Raw genomic sequence first — 27,393 nt, 5'->3', positions numbered from 1 at the left:
TGACGTCTTCTTGCTTCCCAGACTTGGTATCGACCGATTTCTCCATCTACTTCTGACAATGGAGGAGGATGAAGAAATAGATGGTGTCTACATTAACTTGAGGGAGTTGTGTTTTGTCTGTCAGTGCTTGTTGTCTGATTATTTTGTTTGAAAAGCCAAGAACCTTTATGTGAAGAAAGCACCAAGAAGTAGGTGCTACAATAGGCAGGGACATCTGAAGACGATTTGATATGAGAATGATGACAGTTCAATGACAAAAGCTTTCTTTTTATCTAAGGATAACACTCCCCCTTCCCCTCTCACCAGTGATATGAGTAACCTTGCCAGGAAATTACAGTTGTGATAAACATCCTCGCTGTCACACATGAAAAGCACCTGAGGGTTTGAAATACTTGTTTGGAGTAATTCACTCTGACACATCAAAAGACCTCCCTAGATCATCCTGCCCTTGATGTAATGGAGTCCTGTCGTGGAATCTCCCTCAATGGACCCCTTACGAAACCACCTGTTGATTTCTGATTAGACCGCACGCTCACAACATGGTTGACAGGCAAAATGGGGAGGAGGCGGGGACTACCCTCTCCTCCTCTCTCTAATGGCTGGATGGACACTGAAGGCCCAGAGGCTAGAGCCTGCTAGTCACACCTGTCAGAGCAGAATCAGAGCAGCATGGAACGATAGCACATCAAAAAACACATGATGCCCCACAAAACCCGACACCACACACATAAGAGCCATCACAGCTGTCAGTCAGAACCTCAAAGGCCAGGTGATTCAGGAGCCAACATGGCTGTTTATCTACATACATGAATCTAAAGCAGGCATTGTACAATGTATTGATTAGATCAAATGGCTAATTATAGATCACCACTGAGACACAAAGGGGCAGTTAAAGAGCCTCCATGTGGCTCTGGACCATCAGGTTCCTGACCCCCGTACTAAGACAATCTGTACTGAAATCCACATAGTGCATGGACATTTTCTTGATTCCATGATTCCCAGCACAAAATGTATAATGGGGCTTGTGAAATTGTGAAATTGAAAATGTTTAGAAATGATCTACAGCAGTGATGTTTTAGGGGAACCCAGAAAACATCAGATAAGGTGGCATTTTTTTCTAACGAGGAAGCATTTGTCTCATGGAAAACGAGACAAGAGAACGAATGAGGAGCGCTGAAAGAGGAGAGGGACTATATATCTAGAAGGCTGGGCATTTGAACCCTGGTGTCTTCATTCAAACAGTCAACTTCCATCATTGCTGCATGACCTCCATGCATTTCCCTAGTCTAGGGGATTGAGCTGTATAAAGGTTTGCCACTTATTGGCTAGCTAGTGTTAGATCCAAAGGCTGAGTGAAGAGGCAATCTACCTGGCTCTGATATTAGTAAGTGCTCCACAATGTGCTCTTCCTGGTTTGAGACAGAAGAAGCCTTTTCAGCCATTAACTGCCAAAATGCTGTGTAAACTCTTTGAGAAAACGCAAGGAAATGGATGGCAAGATTCTGTATAAGTCTCAACTCCTCTACCACCTGCTGCTGCGTGTCCAGGCATTTTGTGGAAAATGTAATAGTCAATGAATATGTTAACGTGCTCATAAAACCAATTGAGGGGGGCTTTCTGTTCATTGCGTGTGCTGTTGATGACCCTTGACCCGCTCCGTGGTACCTGCCAGCTTAATGCATACTTGGCAGACCGGCCCATTAGTCCAGCTGATTCTCAGGCTAAACACATCGCTGGCCTATTTTAAGCAACTGTGGTGTGAGATGGGGGCATATGTAGACACATTTAGTCACTCTGGATACTCAAGCAATTCATATCTGGAGGCACGTACAGGTTCACTGCTGACGCTGATGTCATCATCTCTCGCTCCAGTGAGTCGCTGCTGGGAGGACTATGATGCACCTCTGAGGTCCAACTACAACTCCAAATCATGAAAATGCTTGACTTTGTCTGTGATGACAATGACCTTATTGATGAGGGTCAAAGGGCCGGAACCCCACAAGGGCTTCAAAAACATATTCAAGCACATTTTTAGGGACAATTTTTCTGGATTTGTGATAACACACACTGTTGTGTCATTGATTGAGATAGCTAAGCACAGTTGACAATACACTGACGTATTTCTTCTCCGAGACTTGGTCTGGGTGAGCAACCTTGCTTTCGTCTTCCCAATCCATAACGCTACACCTCCGCCCTCCTCCTCTTCCTTCCCTGCGTGCGAGGACTGGCGGCGTGGCTTGGACCCGTCACAGAGTGACTCAGGCCACTCTTCCATTTGAAAAATGAAAAGGGGGCCATTTGGCAGAGTTAAATGAAGCCCTAGCAAAATATGCTGAGCTCAGCACAGCTCCTAGAAGCTCAATCACAAAGGAGGCACGCTGATGTAATGGCCACCACTGCATCTGCCTTGGCAGGGGAGGAGGGCTCGTCAGCACAGCTCCTTTAATTAATCTCCCTCCGGATCAAGGGTACATCAGATATCATTAACAGAGTCTAGGCTCTCAGTGTCCAGCCGTTTCAACCCAAATAAAAAAAGACAGGGTGGGCGGAGAGAGAGAGGTGGAGAGTGGGGAAAGAAGGATTCAAAGAGGGATAAAATAAATCAAATCAAATGTATTTATAAAGCCCTTCTTACATCAACTGATATCTCAAAGTGCTGTACAGAAACCCAGCCTAAAACCCCAAACAGCAAGCAATGCAGGTGTAGAAGCACGGTGGCTAGGAAAAACTCCCTAGAAAGGCCAAAACCTAGGAAGAAACCTAGAGAGGAACCAGGCTATGAGGGGTGGCCAGTCCTCTTCTGGCTGTGCCGGGTGGAGATTATAACAGAACATGGCCAAGATGTTCAAATGTTCATAAATGACCAGCATGGTCAAATAATAATAATCACAGTAGTTGTCGAGGGTGCAGCAAGTCAGCACCTCAGGAGTAAATGTCAGTTGGCTTTTCATAGCCGATCATTAAGAGTATCTCTACCGCTCCTGCTGTCTCTAGAGAGTTGAAAATAGCAGGTCTGGGACATGTAGCAGGTCCGGTGAACAGGTCAGGGTTCCATAGCCGCAGGCAGAACAGTTGAAACTGGAGCAGCAGCATGGCCAGGTGGACTAGGGACAGCAAGGAGTCATCATGCCAGGTAGTCCTGAGGCATAGTCCTAGGGCTCAGGTCCTCCGAGAGAGAAAGAGAGAATTAGAGAGAGCATACTTAAATTCACACAGGACACTGGATAAGACAGGAGAAGTACTCCAGATATAACAGACTGTCCCTAGCCCCCCGACACATAAACTACTGCAGCATAAATAAACCCTGCATCCATGAGCCTGTTCATGTTGTATACTACACTCAGCTGTGTTCACTGCTGTTGTGACAGGCTTACAGAGAATGTGTTGTGACCATGATGCTCTTGTTGCACATTGTGAATCAAAAGTAGCATATACTGTTGTTAGGCCTATCCCTGCTTTGATTGGAGTGATGCAAGTTGATTTTGGTCTAGTTATTCTTCCTTCAAGAGTAATTTAGTTTATTCAGAATGCAAAATATCCAGGTTTCATTTGACGGCAGCTCAACAATACTGAATTGACAAGACCTTTTTTTTGTAGCTCTGACTGATTCAGCAGGACTTAGTGATAAAACCCCATTCAAAGGAATTCTGTACATTGAAAACGAAATACAAAGCATTTCTTGCAGACCTGTCCTGACTTGAAATAGCAACCCTGCAGATAGAAGAAGAACATGCCTACCTGACCTATGCCATGGTCCCCTATACAGAGATTGTAGTACTGTATACTTCATAAAATAAGAAAGACAATGTATAGCGTAATGAATCCTATTGAACAAAATAACTGTCAAAGCCAACAAGTCAAAGAAAAAAAAAAGTGGAAACACACACACACACACACACACACACACACACACACATACACATACACACACACACACACACACATACACACACACACACACACACACACACACACACACACACACACACACATACACACACAGTATCAGTTTACTGTAGCCTGTGATGTAAACTTCCAATTTACTGCTGCCATCCAGTGCTCATCTAGGCACACTGCAATTATGTACTTCATTGCAGAAAAATAAATGTTAAAACAAAATGTTGTTTGCTTTTATTACTGCAAGTATATGTCATTCCAGTTATTGCAACGTTCTGAGAACCATACACATACATTCTGGAATGGATTTTAACAATCAAAATCTAAATTAATTTCACAATTGACAGGAATCATTTAAATTAAACAATAAAATTGCAAGTCTTTGGTCAAGTAAAAATTATTAACGTTTTCAATCTTTGATTACATCAGTGGTAAAATACCCAATTGCCATACTGTAGTAAAAGTAAAGATGTCTTAATAGAAAATGACTCAAGTAAAAGTGAAAGTCACCCAGTAAAAACCTACTTGAGTAAAAGTAAAAAAAAGTATTTGGTTTGAAATATACTTAAGTTTCAAAAGTAAATGTAATTGCTAAAATATAATTAAGTATTAAAAGTAAAACTATAAATATATTATATATTTTTTAACAGAGGGCACAATTTTCTTTCTTTTTTTATTTACGGATAGCAGGGGGCACATATGGGATCAATATCATGCCAAATAAAAACAAGTGATTTACATTTGTGGATTGTTACTTATTTGTACAGATCATTATACACAAATACAAAATGCAGGCTGTGTGTTCACAATACATTTGGCACATTGATCCCATAGGCACACTCCAACACTCAGACATTTGTATTTAGTGAGTCCGCCAGATCAGATGAAGTAGGGATGACCAGGGATTATCTTTTTATGTGCGTGAATTTGACAATTTCCTGTCCTGCTAACCATTCAAAATGTAACGAGTACTTTTGGGTGTCAGGGAAAATGTATCGAGTAAAAATGACATTATTTTCTTTAGGAATGTAGTGGAGTAAAAGTAAAAATTGCCAAAAATATAAATAGTAAAGTAGAGATACCCCTAAAAAAATTAAGTAAAAATACTTTAAAGTACTATTTAAGCGCTTTACACCACTGGATTGCATTTCGAATTTTAATCTACTGAATGGATTTCTGAGATCTACCGCTTTGCCTTACGTCACAGATCTAGGGAAATAAATCAATCCAGAGTCACAGTTCACCAAGCAACAGCAGAGATGGTAAGAATGAATAAAGCATGCATTTTGTTTTACGTTTCTAAGCGCGAATGTTACTTAATAAGTAATACAATTAATCGCATACATTGAATGGCAAAAGTGTTCGATAATTAAGGATCCCAGCTAGAGCTATCACTCGTTGAAAGGATATTAAATGTACGTTAGCCAGACTAGCTTAGCACAGGTCTATGAGCACAACAGAGGAAACGAGTGCACTGTGAGTAAGCACAAAACAGCAAGCATCTGGAAGTTTATGATTATGCACGAGCTAGATTGTTAGCAAACTATCTCAATAAGATTAAATAAATAAAAAGTACTAGCCTAGCTAGCAGTTAGTTACATAGTAACGTAACTAAGTTAGTTAGCTAACTTTAGGTGGCTAGTTAGCTACCTAACACAGCTAGGTAGCTAACTAGCATGCTACGTTAGCTAGCAATCGTTAGCCAGTGTAATGTTGATTGTTTCACTTTCGTTTTTTGACATAAACGACATAAAAGTTACCCAACTTTGCCGAATGCCATTGGTCTTTGCAGTCAACCGTCCTTACCTATGCAGTCAAAGGCTGATTGAAATTGCATGGTTGTTCGCGGTGCTGTCTTCCAAATGCTTGCAACCAGCTGCTTGGAACAAATTTAGCTAGTTGTCATACCTACCTCTAAAAGTTTCAAACGTGTTTGACGTCAGAGGTGCACCCATAGAGCTCATATTCTACTAACTAATTCTGTGGGTGCACCCCCTGCCAGGTGACTGTAAACAAAGCCACAAGGTCGGTTGCTCCCTAGCTTGCGCTATAATTTATTTATAGCAATACAATACCTTAGTCTAGGGTGGAAAACACGATCTGTGTCGAGTTGTTTTTTGGTAGATAACTCATCGCAATGCAAGATAACTACGTAAGTAAAACATGTAATGTGTATTTCTTGACCAATATACCGTGAAAACATTGATACAGCTGCCTTTTTTCTCTCTGTAGTTCCGTAACCAGTACGACAATGACGTCACTGTATGGAGTCCTCAGGTAAGGGCCAAGTTGCCTTATGAGAAAGCGACCTTACAAGGTACTCACTACAGCATTAACATAACTCAACGGACATCAAAACGATTCTAAATGTTTGGGGAATGAGAATACCTGCAGTGTCTCCCAAATAAGGTAACATTATCAATGCACTTGTTACAGGGGCGCATTCACCAGATCGAATACGCCATGGAGGCGGTGAAACAAGGTTCGGCAACAGTGGGGCTCAAGTCCGGAACCCATGCAGTCCTGGTTGCTCTCAAGGTATTTCCCAGTTATATTCTACACTGTGACAGCTTTATTTTGTCAAGAGTTACATAGGAGCTACACTGAGACTTCAGGAAAACAGTATGTTTATTTTATTTTTTACCTGCTACACTGGACGCGGACATGAGCCACACTTTGCAATCTAGAAAATAGAACCAGAGGGCAATTTTGTGCTGAGTAGACGGTGCTCCTATGCCCAGGTTTAATGTATTAAATGAATAAGAGCGTCTCGCCCTCAGTAAAAGTTATGTTTCCGGTATGCCAGGAATGAAATAAAAATGTGGCTGTCCCACAGTTGTACTACATGTAGTACCTTACTCTTGACTAAGTACTTTTGACACTTGCAGTGACTATCAATGGGCTGTTGACTGAGACTGTGTTCGGGTTTATCCACAGAGAGCCCAGTCTGAGCTGGCTGCTCACCAGAAGAAGATCCTCCATGTTGATGAACACATTGGCATCTCTATTGCCGGGCTGACTGCAGATGCCAGGCTCCTCTGGTACAACACACACGCGCACATCTCGTGTCTAGTTGTAGGAATACCATGACTTCGTATGCAAAGTGTATCCACTGTAATCTGTGTCAAGATTTCCCCTTCCGTCTTCCTCGACAGTAACTTCATGAGGCAGGAATGCCTGGACTCCAGGTTTGTGTTTGACAGGCCTCTCCCAGTGTCGCGCCTCGTCACTCTCATTGGAAGCAGTATCCTTTGTCATGTTTTCACATTCACCTCTAGAAGCCTGCACTGGCACTCCAATGTTTCAATGTCAAAATGCACACTTTGGGCTTTTCATGAGTTAAGCGGTGAGGTCAGGTTTGGGAATTGGCGTGCTGTCCTCTAGACTGTTAATATAACCCTTGACCTGTCCCTCAGAAACCCAAATCCCCACACAGAGATATGGAAGAAGACCCTATGGTGTGGGACTGCTTATCGCTGGCTACGACGTGAGTTCTCTGTCATATTTTTAATGGAAACTAGGTCTGCTGATGAAGGGGTGTAATACTCTAGAAGTAGTATGTGATTCTTAAAGCAACATTCATTAGTAATGTGGAGCATCTGTCATTCTCTCCTTATGGTTTCTTCTTGTAGGACATGGGACCTCATATCTTCCAGACCTGCCCCTCTGCAAACTACTTTGACTGCAAAGCCATGTCCATCGGAGCCCGCTCCCAGTCTGCCCGCACATACCTAGAGAGACACATGAACACCTTCCTGGACTGTGAGAGCATGCACACACACACACTGTATTTGTAGTTCTCGCAAGTACTAACACAAATACATACCTGAGGGCACGAATGCATGTCTTCTCAGACACTTACTATAAAGTAAATACCGTTTGATGCTTGTTAACTGTAGCACCTGTCTCACACATTTCAGCACATGCTCTTTGCATTTATCACTTTGTCCATTGCATTGTCTGTATTTAGGTAATCTGAATGAGCTGGTCAGGCATGGTCTGCTTGGGCTCAGAGAAACACTCCCTGCTGAACAGGACCTCACGACTAAGGTAAGCTGCTATGGCTCAACCAACTGGTCTTACCACTCCTTCCCTGCTGAACAGGGCTGTGTTCATTAGGTAATGTAACAGAACATGTTTTGCTACATTTATGATAAAATTAGTTTTTCTTAGTCAAGTTAGTTCCTCCCTGTTTGTCGGTTTTCTTCTGTTTGGTGCCTAATGAACACAACCCAGGCCTTTACTGAGTAGCTCTCCCTGCCTTTCAGAATGTCTCCATCGGTATTGTGGGGAAAGACATGGAGTTCACCATCTACGACGATGATGACGTGGCTCCTTTCCTCGTGGGTCTAGAGGAGAGGCCACAGAGAAAGGTAGGAGTCGGCTTGGAGCTAACAATGGATGTCATTTGAGGAAAGTGGTTGGATTAATGCTAGCCTGGAACCACACTGAAACAGAACAATTCATTTGGAATCCAGGGTAGTATAATGCGCCCTCTAAGATATTTGTATATTTAAATATATTAGAGAGTGGTTAACAAACATGACGTCACAAAATTGTTTGAACACATCAAGTGTTGGAATTGTCACATTATCGTTGAACTGTAGCCAATCAAGATGTGGGCCACTGCTAACCTCTCCTTGTGTCTGTCCTTTAGGTCGTCCAGGCTGCAGATGAGCCTGCAGCTGACAAACCCGATGAGCCAATGGATATCTGAGACTTGGAGGACGCAGAATGATTACACACTTCTTGTCACACTGCGGTGGCCAGAAACCAAATCCAACAGGGCACCACTCACTGAACTGCAATGGGGAAATCTGTACTGTGGCAATATGCCACTTACTGAAAACAAGTGAATTGTACGCTTTCTGCTAATAACATTGGTTGTTGCTTTTCTATTGGTAGAATGTTCAATTCTATAAATAAAACCTTTTTTCTCATTTGGTGCCAATGTGTTTTTTGTTTGACACATACTTGAGACTTATTTTTTATTTTAAGGTTGTTGGTTGTCAAACCAGGAGATCTTCCACAGCAGTGACTATATAACATTGGCATACAGGTTAATCAATTGTGTATAAAAGTGAGTTTTTCATAAATAGTGGTCCAGTGTTGCATTATAGCCATTAAGTAAGCAGGAAAAAAAGTCTTAATCCCAAGGTCACCAATTATCATTTCTACGAAGGTTCTGTCTACGCAAAGCATAGTTCTGACATAGTGATAATCAAAGTTTTCCTTTCATTACACATTTGTCCTCACCTTAAAAGGAAACTAGAGTGCAGAGCATCAAAATCCTGAGACATTAGTAAAAAAAAAATGTAAAGTTGCAATTGCAGATATGTTCAGTCACAACTAGCTATTTGAATACATAAATGTAACTATAGTTGTTAGTCTGATCATAAGTTCTGATTGTTATCACGATTTACTTGTAAGATTATACTTTTTTTGCTTGCGTGCCATTATTTCTGGCTAGCATAGACCATATTTAGAGGGCGATGGCAGACCAATCAGAACACGTCTCTTTGTTCAGGCTTGTGATTGGACTGCAGATAACCTTATAGCGCCAAGTCCAGATGGGTTTATGCAGAAAGAACGTTGTAGTTTTTAATTTTCTTCACACAGACATGTAGAACAAGCTAAAGATCAATTATGTGACTTCCAAGGTCTCGGAAGTTCTAGATAAATTTCACATTGATTCTAATGTTCTTAAGCGGATGTGTAGGAGCACAATACAATCCCAATCAGTCAGTTTACTGTAAGCTATTATTCAATGGGGGAATCCTTAACCAGGCACTGGTACAATACTGTGGGTACTGTATGACTTCTGATACAGACTGTCACTTAGCAAGAGAAGAAGGGATACCATCTTTCTTAGGTGGAGCTTTTTGCTCCTCTACTCTGTTACAGACTGGATAACTGCCAGCCTTCATGCAAGGGTCCATCCAGTATTGAAGCTTTTCGAGGCTAGAAATAAATGTTTATTGACAGACGTAATCAGACTTGTTTGTAGGTCGTACTCATCTCTCCCAAATATTGAAAGGAATTTAGGGAAGTCGATCAATAGTGTTTCCTTGTGGTTATTTCTTCTGCTTCTTGTTCTATCTAAGAATGGCCAGATGATGTTTCCGTTGACACTATCCTTTTCCTCACTCCAAAACCATGGACATCTTTAGTGTGTACTCAAGCTCCTCCCCTTGCTCCTCTGCAACGACCATCTCATTATCAGCCACACCCAGCTTGTCATTGGCCCCACCCTCCTCCCGGTCCATTCCTTCTTTCTCTACCTCAGTCCCACACACATCACACTTAGCCCCACCTTCCTCATTCCCAGTGGATAAATAAGCAGCTCCCTCATCAGTATTCAAATCAGACCCTGCCTCAGCTCCACCTTCATCATCCTCAGCCCCACCCTCCTCCTGGTCAGCCCCACTCTCGTTGGTCGTCTGGCTGCTCCTCAGTGCTGGTCGCCTGGGAATGGTCGCATCCACAGAAGGGCTCTTCCCAGCATGGATGGGGATCTTCTGGGAAACCTAATTCAACCATGGATATATATACTACCTAATCAAGTTTCCATTTCCATTCATCGTCAGTCACTTTGTAATTCGAGCACATACTGTACAGTCCTCATCAGAAGCACTAAACCCTACTGTATGTTACACCAAATCTGGTATACCTCCATATTGTTTAATTATTTTTTATTATTTATTGAATATTTGAAACATACAATATACTTGCAGTGAAGCTGCTCAATAACTACATCATACCAGTCATCCAACAGATTCCCATTCAGAGCGACACACAGAAGCATCCAGGGTCAATGCCCAGCTCAAGGGCATATTGACCGATCTACCACTGGGTCAAAGTGCCAATATCTCTGGTGGGTTGACCCCTTCCGCCTGGCGGCCCTCCTGCATCACCCGTGTGATCTCTCTCAGCTGGAGAAGCAGTCTCCCCTGTCACCCTGCAGAGAGAGCAGCACATCACAGCCACAGGTCAGGATCTTACCATTAGGATTCACCAGTCAATCAATGGGAGTTGCAATTACAGTTGAAAGTACAACTATAGTAAAGTAAATACATTGTTCAATCCAGATCGTATTCAATCAAATTAAATTCACCAATTTTTCAATCAAATATTTTTGCCATGAAAAACCATGCGAGCTGGGAAAGGAATGACCCAGATAACCGTTTTTTTTTTAAAGTTACAATTTGAATATACTGTTTGTTCTTTCGTATGCAAAGAGTATGAATGAGAGAAAGACTGAAGGGAGAATAAATGAGAGAGTTTGGAGGAGAACGGCAGGTAAACAACAAACCTTTTAGAGCTGCAAATGGCTTTAGTCATCCTCTCCATTACCATCTCTGTCTCCCTCAGCTTATCCTGCAGCTGGCTTTAGTCAACCCTCTCCATTACCATCTCTGTCTCCCTCAGTTTATCCTGCAGCTGGCTTTAGTCAATCCTCTCCATTACCATCTCTGTCTCCCTCAGTTTATCCTGCAGCTGGCTTTAGTCAATCCTCTCCATTACCATCTCTGTCTCCCTCAGCTTATCCTGCAGCTGGCTTTAGTCAATCCTCTCCATTACCATCTCTGTCTCCCTCAGCTTATCCTGCAGCTGGCTTTAGTCAATCCTCTCCATTACCATCTCTGTCTCCCTCAGTTTATCCTGCAGCTGGCTTTAGTCAATCCTCTCCATTACCATCTCTGTCTCCCTCAGCTCATCCTGCAGCTGGCTTTAGTCAATCCTCTCCATTACCATCTCTGTCTCCCTCAGTTTATCCTGCAGCTGGCTTTAGTCAATCCTCTCCATTACCATCTCTGTCTCCCTCAGTTTATCCTGCAGCTGGCTTTAGTCAATCCTCTCCATTACCATCTCTGTCTCCCTCAGTTTATCCTGCAGCTGGCTTTAGTCAATCCTCTCCATTACCATCTCTGTCTCCCTCAGCTCATCCTGCAGCTGGCTTTAGACAATCCTCTCCATTAACATCTCTGTCTCCCTCAGCTTATCCTGCAGCTGAGTCAGCTCAAAATCAGCTACAGAGAAGAAGAGAGAGAGAATAAGGAGAGTGCAAGGGTGGGTAAATACTGTACTTTCCAGGCTGGCATTGTCTGAATTGAAGCAAAACTATTTAGATTTCATGTTTTGAAATTAACTATTTAAAAAGTAGTACTATAAACTGTTGCTGTTTCTTTATATATCATTATCAATCTTCTTGAAGGGGAATGATCTAAGAATCGTGAGATTAGATTACGGAATACAAACACAGTAACTCACTGATCTTTTTCTTCCGGTTCTCTCCTCTCACCGAGGGAAATCTGGGCTCGGCAGGTACAGCGCTCTTCACCTTTGATGTTATCTTTTGAAAACACAATAGGAATATGAACTTTGCTATAATGTGTCTTTTGAACATACAACACGCCGATCATAAACAAATCGTTTCTGTGAGAAAAGGACACAATGGAGTTTGTGTGCATGCGTGTCCTCTTCCTAGTATGTGCATATATGTTTGGATGGGCACAAGTATCAATCAATCAATCAAATTGATTTATAAAGCCCTTTTTTACATCAGCCGATGTCACAAAGTGCTGTACAGAAACCCAACCTAAAACCCCAAACAGCAAGCAATGCAGGTGTAGAAGCTCCCTAGAAAGGCAGGAACCTAGGAAGAAACCAAGAGGAACCAGGCTATGAGGGGTGGCCAGTCCTCTTCTGGCTGTGCCGGGTGGAGATTATAACAGAACATGACCAAGATGTTCAAACGTTCATAGATGACCAGCATGGTCAAATAATAATAATCACAGTGGTTGTAGAGGGTGCAACGGATCAGCACCTCAGAAGTAAATGTCAGTTGGCTTTTCATAGCCGATCATTCAGAGTTAGGTGCAGTAGAGAGAGTCCAAAACTGCAGGTACTCGATTCAAGATTAGTCTTCGATTAATTTTCAAATGCAAACTTTTGCCTTCAGCCCCATTTCACATTTCAAATGCTAACATGCGAGAGTACTCAAACACAGACTTTCTTTCAAATGCCCATGACTATTGCATGTTGTGTGTGTACCCTATACCAACCCCACAACATCGCACCTTAAACAGGAGGTAGAGGAGTTAGAGGAGGATCCCAAAACCATACATGAGGATGATCTGCCCTGCCAGGTTGGACTTGCTCCCAGTCCCTACCCCTGTGCCACCACCACCCTTAGCCCTGGCCTCGGTGTTGTGTGCCCTGGTGGACCCAGCAGCCCTCTGGCCCTGACTTTCCGGAACCATCTGCCTGTGCACCACGGGAGGAAAGCCTCCTGAACCTGCAACGCAAAGGAGGTAGATAAACCCGACACTGGGATCTAATACACGGGCTACACTGGAGCAGCCACTTTATGCCCCACATTCCTGAAGTACCCTGTTAAGGGGAAGGAGACAGAGGTGGCAAGCATAAGGGCTGTCCAGCAAGTCTCCTATCCGGAGGTGGTGAGAAGAGAAAGGACTGAAGTGTAATTAAAATGGTAGTAGGAGTAGAGATACTGGACTGCTAACTCTGCAGTGTTCTAAATCAATAGTTGTTTAGTAGTCTGAAAATGTCCGAAACATTAACTTGATTGACCATGCTGCAGGTCATCTAACTAACTGTTTGTTATATGCAATATGCTTTGTGGACTCAAGCAGACAGATGTTGCTCTCCGGTTTTGTATTGAAATAAAGGTATGGTTGAATGTATTCTGCCACTGCACCGCTACTGCCCTATTTAGTGCAATACCTTTGACTCAGACCCATAGACTTACATTCACGGTTGAAGCGTAGTCAATGTTTTTTGAACTAAACAAGATAAATCGGTTGTGATACCACCCTATATGGATGATGTAGCTGGTCATTTCAAAGATAAACGACGATGCATGCATCAAAAAAGTAAATGCAAGTAAAAGGTAAGCCTACGCTCGAACCTATAATAGTTAGCTAGAATAATAAAGATATGTATCATTTTTAGAGCGTAAAACTCTAACACCAGAAGAACAACGCAGAACACCCGGCAAGATACAAGCGTAACTTTTTGAAATGTTGACATCGACATTGTTACATCCGCAAGGTTGCTTTTGCAGAGATATATAAAAAAATAAAAAAAATAGAAGATTACACAAACAAGTGAAAACACAAAAGAGTCATATAGATGATGCGTGTCTCCTCAGCATCATTAATTTGTGTACGCTTTCTTGTTCGCTAAAAAACGGAAGTGTAACATTTGTTGTAGTGCATGTACCTCTCCAGAAGATGGCGCCAGAGAACCTTCATTTATTTCGACTAAATAGAAAGGCTTTGATGGCACTGCATCCCCTTTGTAAGAAATAGCCAAATATGGTAAAGTCGTTTTTAAAACTCTTTATACCTGCTATAATTACTGACTCTTTGTGATAGATTAGATCAGTGGAGATTTTAGCATGCAATTCTTGGTGGGGCAAAAACGTTTTTAGATGCATGCCAGCAAAGCCACTAAACAATGCATTAATTGCACAATAAAGACTGCATTAATTGCACAATAACGGCGTCAAGCGGTGCCCACAAACTATTAGGGCCTATATAAAGCTGTCCCAACAGCAGAGCTTTCTTGTCAGCACCATGGAGTGAATCCTTACCACTGCTACACCTGGCTATCAGCAGAGCCTTGTCTGGCAGCGAAACAGTTCATACAGCCTCGTTTAATGCCTTTTTACAAAACATAGCTGATATGGTTGTCCATCTCTCCCTGGCATATTACATCATTTATGCAGACATTTTTGGACTCACCTTTTTGTGCGCGGTGGTCTTTTGTTGGCAAATTTTGTCATCAAAGAAATATTTACAATTCCGAGTTGGATGACCGTTCAAAATGTATTTTCCCAGTCTGTTTATTCCCGACTTCCCAGTTGCAGTGCTTGTGGTTAGCCACTGTCACCGATTCCTTCCAAACAACTCATTGTTCAATTTGCGATTTCCAGATTGTTGTGTAATGTTTATGTCCAATGGCCGATGAGCACGATACATTTTATCTATAACTTCTCTTAATTTTTTCTCTTCATATGACAATGATTAAAAAGGATTTGCCAGTAGATTGTCTACTTTATTTATGATGCTGACTGCTAGCTAAGATTTTGAAAGTAAGATGTTCAGTTCAATCAAAGCTACTGTAGATGTAACATGATTTGACATCATTTTATCTGTGGCCAATGACCTTGAGCCTTCATGGAAGGGCACTTCCAATCTAAGTCTATGGCAGCACCCAAAGGGCTCACATTCTTGATGTCTACCCTTACTAAAGGAGGGTGACGCAGTGTCCCCATAAGTGACAGAAGACTGAGCCAATCACGGTGCAATGCTCCTATTTTCTGCTGGCCTGCCCCATTACCACAGAAAGCACTGAGCTAGACTGAAACACCTGCATTTCGGAGCTGCCTCTTTGTATGCGGATTTATTAACTCAATGATATATATTTTTGTTGCATTGTTTGCAAACTGATATGTGACACGTATTAATGCCAAAATAACAATCAAAACAGGCAAAGCCCCACCTGCCCTGAAAGACGGGCCGCCACTAGATTAGGTAAAACCTGGGGAAAGACCTATACAGGTTCATAGGAACTGTCAACCCGGTGAGTTGAAGACTTGGTTGGGACTTTTATCAATTTGATTTGCTCACCCCCTGCGCCCTCTCGCCTCCTTATGAAAAAGGTCAAAGTTAATCGAGGACAGTCGGCGAAAGAGAGTGAACATGGATGGAATTGTGCTTGCTTGAAATGAGACGGTCCTTCCCCACTCGCACGTCATTAGTCAAATTATGTTTACAGCAGGAGATCCCAAAATAAATGTGTAAACAAGTTAAGGTAGTTGTGCAAGACATTCTATAGATAAAACAATACGTATAATATTGTTTTTAAACGTGTGCATGACAAAACAAAGCTGATTCAAAGGGGGTGGCAGATTTAAAACTATTCTGCAATAGGATACACACGAGTATCCTTGATTAAAGGTAGTTATCGAGGAGGGGAGGGCACTCTTCCGTTTGCCTACTAAAGAATTGACCCACTTCTCGATCACTTATTGGTTCCGGGTCACGGAGGAGAGGGTGCAGGAGAATGTTTTACAAATGAGAATCTCCCTTGGTGTCAAGAATGCACCATCCGACCACCCACTCCGTCACTACTTAGTCTGTAGATTCGCCCAGCATACATTGCCCCATAACATTCATTATGATATCAATTATATACATTTGCCATGTAGATACGAATAAACCACTGTTTGTGAATTTTTAGAGAAACTAAGCCACCCTATTCACACTACTGAGACAAGTCAATTTGCGCGAAGACCAGACCAGCTATATTGGTTAAAGAGGTGGGACCAAGTTACTATTATTTGAGTCACAAGCAAGTTTCAAGTTGAGTTCCAAGTTGAACTGGCTGAGTCTTATGTCACAAGTCCAAGTCCTGTATTCTGAGCAAGTCCAGTCACAGGTTTTTTCAAGTCAAGTAAAAAAAAATCTATCCATGCAACAACTTGTTCAACTACAAATCTTTGTCTGTTCATTGAGACTACCAGACAGCCCTTTTCATGATTTTGTCTACAACACATTTTGATGTAATTGTGAAATGGGGACCATGTAGCAGTCGTAAGGACATGACATCAGCAGGTTGACGTGCTCAGAGTGTAGATTTATTTACAGGTCTTGGTGATCCAATGGTGAAAGCACTATATCATATAAAATATACAAGTTGATTTACGAAATATACACTGGCAATAGCCTAAAATAAATAGCTTCTATATCAGGCTTAAAGACATGCTCCGGTACTTTGGCAACTAGTAAGTATTTTTTAAACCTCCCTCTTTGTGCTGTATGTGTCAATGTGTAGTTCATACATGCATAATCTATGAGCAAATGACTGTTTTACCTCAATTATCCACAAAATCCCTAGTTTGAAAGTGACTGTTTTCTGAAAGCTGTGTATTACCATTTTCCCTACATTTCCCCTCATGTGGGCCAACCCTCTACCAATTCGAGTTTTAGCCAATGTGCTTCAGCTCCTTGGCATTTGATGTAATACATCATCTTCTGGGACCACTTTTGGCTGGTGGTCGCTACTTTCAGAACTACTAGCGAAAAAGTACCGAAGAATCCCTTTAACCTGTCCTATCTGAATGGACACAGGTAGAGGGCAAAACTGTACATCATCCCCTTGAGAAACCAAATCGAATCTGTCTAGTATAAGCACTTGGCCCCTCCCTTGGTCCATACAATTACCTAATTGGCAATTACAACTAATAAACTGCTTCTACAATGTAAAAGGCAATTTCTACATACATTTTTACATTGGTACATCCTTCTTAGTAATTTTGAATGAGTTTTAATGAAATGTCATCACCCTTTATAAATGGAGTTGTTGAAAGGCTCCTATTACGCACGCTCCTATTACGCACAACCAGTATGACAGAGACATTGGAAACAGACACAATAAACTCCGACATAACCTCAGAAATATAAACAGGAAACAATACATTTAATTAAGTAAACAGAACTTTTCATGAGTCTTGAAAACGTCCATGTGCACAAGAAACATAGCCCCCACTGAAAAGGCATTATATGGGGCTAAATGAAAATCTTATATCAAACATGAAACAGAAACAGAAATGTCTAAGGGTTGTAATAAACGGTACAGGGATGAAAAGCTTGCAATTATTGTAGGATTAGTTGGAATATAGATTTACCACATATGCATTTAAACGTGTGAAAGCAACAGCAAACATTTCAACATCGGAACAAGCACTCTCCACTGGCGGGAGTTTGGAGAGCGCGACTTGCGCAAGTAATAATTCATTTTAACATTCAATTCCAAATGCAAGCTTCATAAGTACATTTCAAGCAATTTTGACATACCAAAACACCATTAGGCCTAACCTCATTGGCCTAACCTAACCTCAGATATATTATTGAATAATGCCGCGATTGAGCAAGTTGAGGACACTAAACTAATTGGTGTAAACATAGTACGGCTCTATCGTGGTCAAAACATAGCCTCAATGGTTGCTAAAATGTCCATGACAGGACAGACCTCTACCTTCTTGACATCTCAGTCAACCAGACAGGTCCTAGATAATGTTTCACAAGGAATATTAGAAAATAAAAGAGAGCCGCACACTCTAGGAGCTCAGATGAAAAAATGTAATTACCAACGTTTCGACAGCCAAGCTGTCTTCACAAGGAATATTACCCAGGTGTGTGGTCATGTGCAGCAAATAGGGACAGGTAAAGTAGGTACCGGTAGGGACAAGTAAAATAGGTCAATTGCAGTTGGTCCAGAACAAAGCAACATGTTCTCTCCAGCTCAAAGTTGAGGAGAGATTGATTGCATCACTATAACTGACAATAAATAAATAAAAGGTAATAACTGATGAAATCAGAGTGACTGTGGTTGACCATGTTGTCAACCATGGGATGAGCATGAGGGAGGCTGGGCAATGGGTTCAACCAAATCTGAGCCGTTATACTGTTGCAGGTATCATCCGGATATTTTGAAATGAGAACCGGTAAGTTACTGTTAGTGCTGTAGTCTTACTGGTACAGTAATATGTACTGTACTTTCACAATGAGAAGGATCTATCACTAAAACAATTCAAATGTTTTTACAGAACTGCAAGAAAACCAGTAACTGGTGGAAGAGGTGGACTGTTCACCCCAGAGCAGGAGACCCACATTGTAAATATGGTAATTGCAAATAACTGCATCAGACTCAGAGAACTGCAGGATCACATAATGTCAGATAACACCATATTACAAAACGTTAACAGAGTGAGTCTCTCTGCACTGTCTCGTCCACTGAAACAGAGTGATTCTCTCTGCACTGTCTCGTCCACTGAAACAGAGTGAGTCTCTCTGCACTGTCTCGTCTACTGAAACAGAGTGAGTCTCTCTGCACTGTCTCGTCCACTGAAACACAATAGAATCAGGATGAAGCAGCTGTACAGAGTCCCTTTCGAAAGAAACTCAGACCGTGGAAAACAACTGAGATATGAATATGCGCAGTTAAGCTATACTATCCTATCATTGGTACTGGATCTAGAAGTGTATGGTGCTACATCATATGGACTGATCCCTGTCTTTTCCTACTGTGCTACATTGTCTTGTCTTGTCTCTTTCAGAGCGTTATGGAGCTAGAAGCAGATGCAGTGCATCATGAGCTAATATATGTGGACGAGGCAGGTTTCAACCTTGCAAAAACAAGGGGCCGCGACAGAAATATCATCGGACACCGGGCCATCATCAAAGTCCCGGGACAACGTGGTGGCAACATAACAACGTGTCAGGCTATTAGTCAAAACAACGTCCTTCACCATCATGTAATCCTAGGCCCATACAACACTGCACAGGTTATCACATTTCTGGACCCCCTCCACAACAGACTAATCCCTAATGACCAGGGGCCAGAGCAGCCCAGGTACATTATCATCTGGGACAATGTTAGTTTCCACCAGGCTGCTGTGGTCCGCAATTAGTTCACAGGTTTTTCCCTTTTCATTGTACTCAAATCTCCCCCCCATACTCTTCGTCCTTGAATCCTATTGAATCATTTTTCTCTGCATGGCGTTGGAAGGTGTATGATTGCCAGCCCCACCAACACATACCCGTTCTACAGGCAATGGAGGAGGCTTGTGGAGACATCGATCAGGGGTCATGCCAGGCCTGGATACGGCACTCCAGGCCATACTTTCCACACTGCCTTCATCAAGACAACATCGCATATGATGTGGAGGAAGTCTTATGGCCAGACCCACAAACTAGTAATAAAAACATATTTTAAAAAAACAACAGATTAAAGAACACCTTACTGCACAAAGGGGACTGTGAAGAGATGCAGCCATTTAACTCTATATATATATTGTATTGTAATTTGCACTGTATGATGTATTACACCTAGATATTGTGTGTACTGATGCGTAGGCTGTATGTGACGTTTTAAATGTACATTATGTATACTAAACAAAAGTATAAAATGCAACATACAACAACTTTACTGAGTTACAGTTTATATAAGGAAATCAGTCAATTGAAAAAAATTAGGCCCTAATCTATGGATTTCACATGACTGGGCAGGGGCGCAGCCATGGGTGGGCCTGAGAGGACATAGGCCCACCCACCTGGGAGCCAGAAATGCTCACTAACAGGGATGTAAACAGATTTGTGCACAAAATTTGAGTGAAATAAGCTTTTTGTGCATTGTGGACAATTCATGGGATCATTTATTTCAGCTCATGAAACATAGGACGAACACTTTACATGTTGTGTTTATATTTTTGTTCAGTATAGTATGGTCCTTGACTAATAATGTTCTGTACTATGAATGATGTCATGTTTCATGCGGACCCCAGAAAGAGTAGCTGCTGCTGTTGCAGCGTCTAATGGTGATCCTAATAAATACCAATGCTAGTAAATGTAGTTTGATACTCTATCGCTGGTGAGCTTGAAAAGTAAACAGCTAATATTCTTGATCACCTACATTTGTTGGAGCTGCATATTTATTACGCCAAACTCTCTCCCTACAATTAGATGTTTGCGTGCACCCGATCCACCCGACCTGTGTTGGTTGAACGTTTTCTGGTCTAATCAGAGGGCAGTGTGCGCATTCCTATAGCCAATCTGTTGCACATTGTTTTTGCGATGGGGATGCTGCTGTTTTTCTGGCTGCGTGGAGAGGAGCCGAAGTATAGGGAGACTGTGCCCCAAAATGATTGACAAAACGTTACAAAACTTGGCCAGATCATTTCAAGTCCTCTGTCTCAGGTCAAAGTCCCAAGTCCTGAGGCTCCAAGTAGTCTCAAGCTGTTTTATTTTCTGTCAAGTCGAGTCTCAAATCATAAAATGTGTGTCCAAGTCATGTGACTCGAGTCCACAACCGACTTGTTATGGTTGGTGGAACCAGCAAGAAAGAGGCCCAACTTGTGGCTATTGGCATAGCGTCTCTCTCCCTTGAATACAGGCGGTTGACGTCAACAACCCTCATCAAATATTCAAAAATGTATTCAAATAATGAGATGTATCCACCAATCTAAAGAGAGGACTAGGCGAGAGCGTGACAGCTTGCCCTGCCACTTTGTGGACAACGACTCTAATTATTGGTCGGAGAGACAAGAATCTTGCCAGTATATCCTTAATCTTCGGTGGAAGGAATGTATGAAAAGGAAATATCTGAGCCTGTACAGTATGGAGAGGGTCACCAATGTGAGAAGGGTATCACCTCAGACTGCTCACTGCCCCTCAAATGAGAGGCTTTGAAAAAGGAACACAGGTGTATCCAGATGCCATCCAGCTATAAGTAACTAGTGTGAGTGGTGAATACATGAGTGCTCAAATAAAATGTTTTTATTGAAAGTCTGTGCAAACATAAATCATACTGCTGTTCATAAAGGTAACTTAAAAACAAATATATTCAGAGATTAGAGCATGTTAGTTATTACCCTTTATTAAAAGGGTCTGTACATCAGAACTCATTAGCAGCAATACCAGTGGACCTGCCTATTGTAAACAGAGGCAGCTTGCCCCCCTACAAACAAATGAGTGCTGTGCCTTTCTCCTTAGCCATGATTTTGGCAGAACCATTAAAAGGTGAACTATGCAGAAATTGCTCCGCCATTTCCTGGTTGATAAAATTCTAAAAGTTAACGACAAATCAAGCAAGTAGAGAAATCATCGTACCATCTAAACCGCTGGGAACATTTTCCATGACCAAAAATATTGTATTTTCAACTGTTTGAAGCTGGTGTACAAAACCAAACGTAAAAGATGCAAAAACAAAACTTAATGGGAAGCAAAAAAAATAAATAGTGCACATCGAACAGCTCAACCACTTCTTAGACTTGCTTTCAATGCAAAGACAGATCTATAACTCCCATTTCTATGTGAATTTGGTCAGGTCGCCCAACACGTAACATAATGCAGCTTTAATAATAGAGTCCAAACATATGGCTTTGAACTTCTTTTACTTTTTTTTTTTGCACGGCAATGCTCATTAGTTCTCCTTCCTCGTTTCAGTCAATGAGAGCAATATATCATGCACAAGGCCGCTTCATTCGCCAATAACTCTGTGGTGAGTCTACCGTCAAGGACAGTAAGCATAGCAGAAGTCAAGGCAAAGTGGCATCACCGTTGTCGCTGAGCATCGGGAACTGGGCGTATAATCCTGCACTGTCCACAACTGTCAGTTGGGGTGTATTCATTAGCACACTGTAGCAAAACATTTTGCAACATAAACAAGAGTTTCTTATTGAAAAAGTTCAAGTACACTACATGGCCAAAGGTTTGTGAACATTTGTTCGTCAAACATCTCATACCAACTTCATGGGCATTAATATGTAGTTGGGGCCCCCCTTTGCTGCTATAACAGCCTCCATTCTTCTGGAAAGGCTTTCCACTAGATGTTGGAACATTGCTGCAGGGCCTTGCTTCCATTCAGCCATAAGAGCATGTTGGGCGATTAGACCTGGTTCGCAGTCTGCGTTCCAATTCATCCCAAAGGTGTTCGAAGGGGTTGATGTCAGGGCTCTGTGTAGGCCAGTCAAGTTCTTCCACACCGATCTCCACAAACCATTTCTCTATGGATCTTGCTTTGTGCATGGGGGCATTGTCATGCTGAAACAGCAAAGGGCCTTCCCCAAACTGTTGCCACAAATTTGGAAGCACAGAATCTTCTAGAAACGTCATATCAGGGCAGAAATATGACAAACTGACTTGTTGTAAAGGTGGCATCCTATGACGTGCCATGTTGAAAGTCACTGAGCTCTACGGGCCATTCTACTGCAAACGGGTGTGGCTGAAATAGCCGAATCCACACATTTGAAGGGGTGTCCACATACGTTTGGCTATGTAGTGTAGGTCCTTCTCCATTTGGTTCCTAGTGAATACAACCCTGATGTGATGAGAAGAGGACTGTCCGGGGATACCGGTAGGGAGTAGTGTCCACTGGCGTTAGCTAGTCTCTGACCAGCAGAGAGCAGTAGAGCCTACAGAGCCTGATCAGCAGAGTTTCCATTCTGATGCCCCCCCTCGTAGTCCAGCTGGCACAGTATCATGTTGTTCTTCAGGAAAAACTTGTCTCCCACGCAAAATCTGCAGACACACACACACACACACACACACACACACACACACACATTAGTGCCTTCATTTAAGACCAATGAAACTTCCCAAGTCCTTAAAAGCAGTAGTCATTGGGTAAAGGAAATGAATAGACCTTCATACAGTATGCCGCATTCCATACAGTATGCCGCATTCCATACAGTATGCCGCATTCCATACAGTATGCCGCATTCCATACAGTATGCCGCATTCCATACAGTATGAAGGCCTACTGCCACATCGTGGGAAAGTCAGTTGCACAATTGAATGCATTCAACTGAAATGTGTGAATCAGAGGTGTGGGGGAGGCTGCCTCAAACCGGCGAGCAGTTGTGTGTTAACTGCCTTGCTCAAGGGCAAAAGTGCCTTACTCTACCTTGCTGGCACAGGGATTCGAACCAGTAACTTTTTGGTTACTGGCCCAATGCTCTTTACCGCTAGGCTACTTGCTGCACCATATACAGTACCTCAATTTCAGGCTCGAAAAAAGATTTGACCTTGTTCCAGAGAGTATCTTAAAGCATTCATACATGTTGATTGTTTGGTATTTGCTCTACTTGCTTCAAGACCAAACTCTTAGCTGGTTGTTTGCACCATTTTGTCTGACCTCAAATGCTCACTAAGAGGCCATCCATTAAGTCCCCCTTATAGGCTAAAAGTGTTCCAAAAGCACCAGGCAGTCAAACATATACTCAAAATGCCCGTTGTTACTCACATAAACAAGCTGTTTACGGGATCTATCATGATTATTTTCCTTTCAGGGTCACTTGATGCCTGCTTTCAAGGCATACACAGTATGTGGGGTGAACTGGGATTCATTCATTAGGCACTAAACTGAAGAAAAAAGAACGAAACCGGGAGGGAGCACTTGGGACTCAATTTTTGTTTTCCATTGCAAAACGTGTTCCGTTGTGTGCCCTAATGAATATAGCCTTGAGGCTCCCCTCATCTCACCTTTGGCTGCACAGCTGGCAGGCAAAGCAGTCCAAGTGGTAGACGTTCTCCCTGGCTCTCATCACCATCTCAAAGGCCGGGATCACCTTACTGCAAGCGGCACAGTTCCCCGTCATCCCAAAAAGCCTGGAGGTGGTGGAGAAAGAGAGGCAATGATGTGGGTTGTCTGCATTAGGAAACACCAATTAGGAAATAAAAACTTTAGTTTCTCATTGGACAAGTTCAGATTCTATCCATCTCTTTTCACTATGTTTCATGCCAACTGAACACGACCCAGGTAGCCGACTGCTTTGATAATGCGTTAACTAGGACTTGGCGTATTATCATTTTATTCATATGTTAAAAAAGTAGCATAGGGTGAAATCTTCAGTGGTGGAAGAGAGCCTTGAGAAGAACCACATCCATGGGTTGAGTCCCTCATAGGATCTACAAAGAGCTGCATCAGAATGTCAAGTCTCACAAAACATAGTGCCATAGACCAGCGGCAAACAAGAGACTACAAGCAAGCAGGCTTAATGAAGCCTAACGAAGGCAATGCTAATGGGGCCTTGGTATGCACCTGGTGTTTCTCCTTAACAAGGGTATGGGCCTTAATGCTAATTCCCCACTAATGGACCAATTAAAATAAATCACATGGTTTTAATCCCGGCCTTCAAAGGCTTTCTGCCTGATCGTCGCGATGACGAGGAAAACAGGAGGCAATTTAGCCAATTTAACTGTCAAACTGGTTTTCCCCTCTAAAAGCAATGCAGCTAATGAGAGACTTAGCTTCAACCAAATCCAGCTGGATCTTACACATGAGACTTGCACTTGAGTTGAATGACTGGTAGTGGGCTAAATATATTCGCAAGGGTTTCTATAGCAGCAACCCCAGAATAGTTCTGAGGGTTTTCTGTGCTCGAGTGTATTGATGTATATGAAGAGTTTATTTCCAAAATGAGTTATCCACCAATTTTTCACATTTGTGTTTCCCCCCCACATCATTAATTATAGGTACCTTCATGTGTGTAAAATATTACTATTCTTATTTTTTATTTATTTTATTCATAGAGTTTAGATGTATATGAAAATTACACTTTCTTTTGCAAAACGCTATATTGTTTAGCTGGAATGGAATATTGGTATCCTGTATATTTGACTGTGATATGTGGTGGTCTCACCTAGATATCTTAAGATGAATGCACTTACTGTAAGTCGCTCTGGATAAGAGCATCTGCCAAATGTAAATGTTTATCATACAGATCTTATATTACTGTAAGTCCCTCTGGATAAGAGCATTTGCTTAAATGTCTGATGTCAAATATAAACGTTTTACATACAGATAGGTTTATTTACAAAAACATTTTTTATTTTAACATCACAATGTGTTCTCATTTGTACATTTCTTCATTATAAAATGTTTTATTGCATTTCATAATTTCTTTAAAACAAAATAAGCCAATTTACCAACATTTCTGAAAATGGTTATAAAGTTTGTTGGAATGAAACTTCATATGGAGTTGAAGCCATAATGATTCATTTCCAGGTCTGTCACTATAGTTTTATTAATATTTATGCTCCTCAAACTCTGATCTCTATTTTATCTGCTAACCAAAACATGGAGATGCTGTTATTTTTGCCTGTTCTGCCCCCTTCACCAAACTGAGGTAATTTGCCTTAAATCAGAAAATTACCAGATAGGAAGGAGCAACATGGCAATAGTTCCATCAATTGGAAGTCTAGGTTGAGACACCATTATTGCTTACACCCATCCCTACAAACACAGAGGGGTAGAGGCTAGATTGGAGAGGATTGAAGGGTTGGACCGTGTTCAGTAGGGTACGCAACGTTTAAAAAAAAAATTGCAATGGAGATTTTTTTTTTTAAATGTGCATTTCATATTGGAAAAGTGAATATAGTCTCTCCCTGTTTCTGTCCGTTTTCTTCCATGTGGTGCCTAATGAACACAGCCCTGGTTTGAGAGCCCTTACCTCAGGTAGTCCTTGTGACAGAGGATGAGGTTGGCTCTGGTGTAGAGGGTGGAGCCCACGTCACCCAGGCGACAGTCACAACAGGCACACTTCAGACAGTCCTCGTGCCAGTACCTGTCCAGAGCCTCGAGCATAAAGCGGTCCATGATCCTCCGGTTGCACCCGGCGCAGACCCTCGGCTTCCCTTTGGACTGGAGAGGCACAAGGGAGACACCTACAGACAGGCAGACACAGATTTGGAAGTAGGCTACAGTACAGCCATCCCTAACTCTCTCAGTTACATGACCAAGGAATATTGTTTGGCTACCATAACTTTCTATGGTTCTCTCAGGGCTATCATTATCTCTTGATCACTTCTAAATCATATTTTGGTCTTAAACATTTTCTGACTCCAGAGCCTATTATGAATGGGACCCTTTCTGGTGCTATATGGCCAAACTGATCAGGTCATAACACAATCATTTCAATGTGAATTAACATTTAAATAAATAAAAAATAAACTGATTTAGTGAGTTTGTGGTGGAAAAAGTTCTGGCTATCCCTTTAATCCAGTCCCAATGACCAAAGAGACATGGTATTTGCCCTTGCTACATCCCAAAAGCCTTCAGATTGTAAATTCATATCACATAGGCTACATTCCTAATTAGGCCTACATGTCGAAGACACAGACGGACAAGGAAATACAAGTATGTGAATCGTAGACCGACCGTTCGAGCATGAGTTGCTTAAATGTAGACATCCAAATCAGGCACTCACTTTCCTCCTTGTCAAACACCATCGTTCAGACGGCGATTCGACTCCGAGAAACCTTCACACGGCTGCGACAACCTCTCAATGTCCCCCTCGACGTTCGGACGCAAATTCTCGCTGGTCGACGCAAATGGACTTAGATTCTCTTGAAGGTGATCGTATCAAAGTCTTCCAGCTCCGCTAGTAGGAATTGAACGCTTGCAACGATATCAAATCTGACCAGGCATGATTAGATCCATTATAACCCTTTCATGTTGGCAAATTGGGCTATAAGTAAAACGTATATTATGGCATGTGAAAAATAGGCAAAATAGTCCATAGATGTCAGTGGATCAATAATCCTACTTCTCCCGCGATATCTACCAAAAGTGTCAGGTTGTATTTCAATAGCTCTGGTGTTGCCACAGCACTTAGATCCATTATACTTAAAAGCATCGGATCAAGCGTTTCAAAGTAGTCTACGGTCGACCTCGGCTTTCTGCCTCTCTAGTTGTGCCAATGCTCTGTAAAATGTGCACGGCTCTCATAGACCTACGTGTCCCCGCGCGTGCTAATTATATAAAGTCATTATGCTCCGATCTGATTAGTGGCCCCTCCCCCTCTTTGAATCAATTATTCAATACACACTCTGCCTGTGCCTAAGTATTTTTTTTGTATAAGCTTATTCAAGGACACCAATTACCCTAAGGGCACTTCTCTCATTA

The 27,393-nt window shown here is 42.0% G+C and overlaps 2 protein-coding genes and 1 pseudogene across 2 annotated transcripts; 1 reads left to right on the top strand and 2 right to left on the bottom strand.

Annotated features, from left to right (window-relative positions):
• The first annotated feature begins 5,074 nt into the window (after positions 1-5,074).
• Positions 5,075-8,837, top strand: LOC139406406 (proteasome subunit alpha type-1). Its single transcript, XM_071148955.1, has 10 exons — positions 5,075-5,159; positions 6,130-6,174; positions 6,334-6,435; positions 6,835-6,938; positions 7,053-7,141; positions 7,314-7,384; positions 7,530-7,659; positions 7,868-7,947; positions 8,166-8,270; positions 8,555-8,837. The coding sequence occupies exons 1-10, from the start codon at positions 5,157-5,159 to the stop codon at positions 8,612-8,614; spliced, it is 789 nt and encodes a 262-aa protein (XP_071005056.1). The 5' UTR covers positions 5,075-5,156; the 3' UTR covers positions 8,615-8,837.
• A 1,477-nt stretch (positions 8,838-10,314) lies between these two features.
• LOC139407492 (protein RIC-3-like) lies at positions 10,315-22,117 on the bottom strand (annotated as a pseudogene).
• Positions 21,284-27,162, bottom strand: LOC139407560 (rhombotin-1-like). The gene is made up of 4 exons (XM_071151385.1): positions 26,696-27,162; positions 25,940-26,153; positions 23,970-24,095; positions 21,284-23,006 (listed from the first exon to the last, which is right to left on the bottom strand). The coding sequence occupies exons 1-4, from the start codon at positions 26,715-26,717 to the stop codon at positions 22,901-22,903; spliced, it is 468 nt and encodes a 155-aa protein (XP_071007486.1). The 5' UTR covers positions 26,718-27,162; the 3' UTR covers positions 21,284-22,900.
• Positions 27,163-27,393: the final 231 nt, after the last annotated feature.

The sequence above is a fragment of the Oncorhynchus clarkii genome, chromosome 4 (assembly GCF_045791955.1).
Source record: "Oncorhynchus clarkii lewisi isolate Uvic-CL-2024 chromosome 4, UVic_Ocla_1.0, whole genome shotgun sequence".
NCBI classification, from domain to species: Eukaryota; Metazoa; Chordata; class Actinopteri; order Salmoniformes; family Salmonidae; genus Oncorhynchus; species Oncorhynchus clarkii.
This window is presented reverse-complemented; position numbering and strand designations above follow the sequence as displayed.

Excerpts from the sequence above, each read along its gene's own strand:
- LOC139407560 (XM_071151385.1), bottom strand. The coding sequence starts at position 26,717 with ATGGTGTTTGACAAGGAGGAAA. Across the intron at positions 24,096-25,939 it reads TGTCACAAGGACTACCTGAG|GCTTTTTGGGATGACGGGGA; the intron begins GTAAGGGCTCTC and ends CACCACCTCCAG. Across the intron at positions 23,007-23,969 it reads TGCCAGCTGTGCAGCCAAAG|ATTTTGCGTGGGAGACAAGT; the intron begins GTGAGATGAGGG and ends GTGTGTCTGCAG.
- LOC139406406 (XM_071148955.1), top strand. Across the intron at positions 6,436-6,834 it reads CAGTCCTGGTTGCTCTCAAG|AGAGCCCAGTCTGAGCTGGC; the intron begins GTATTTCCCAGT and ends GTTTATCCACAG. Across the intron at positions 7,385-7,529 it reads TGCTTATCGCTGGCTACGAC|GACATGGGACCTCATATCTT; the intron begins GTGAGTTCTCTG and ends TTCTTCTTGTAG.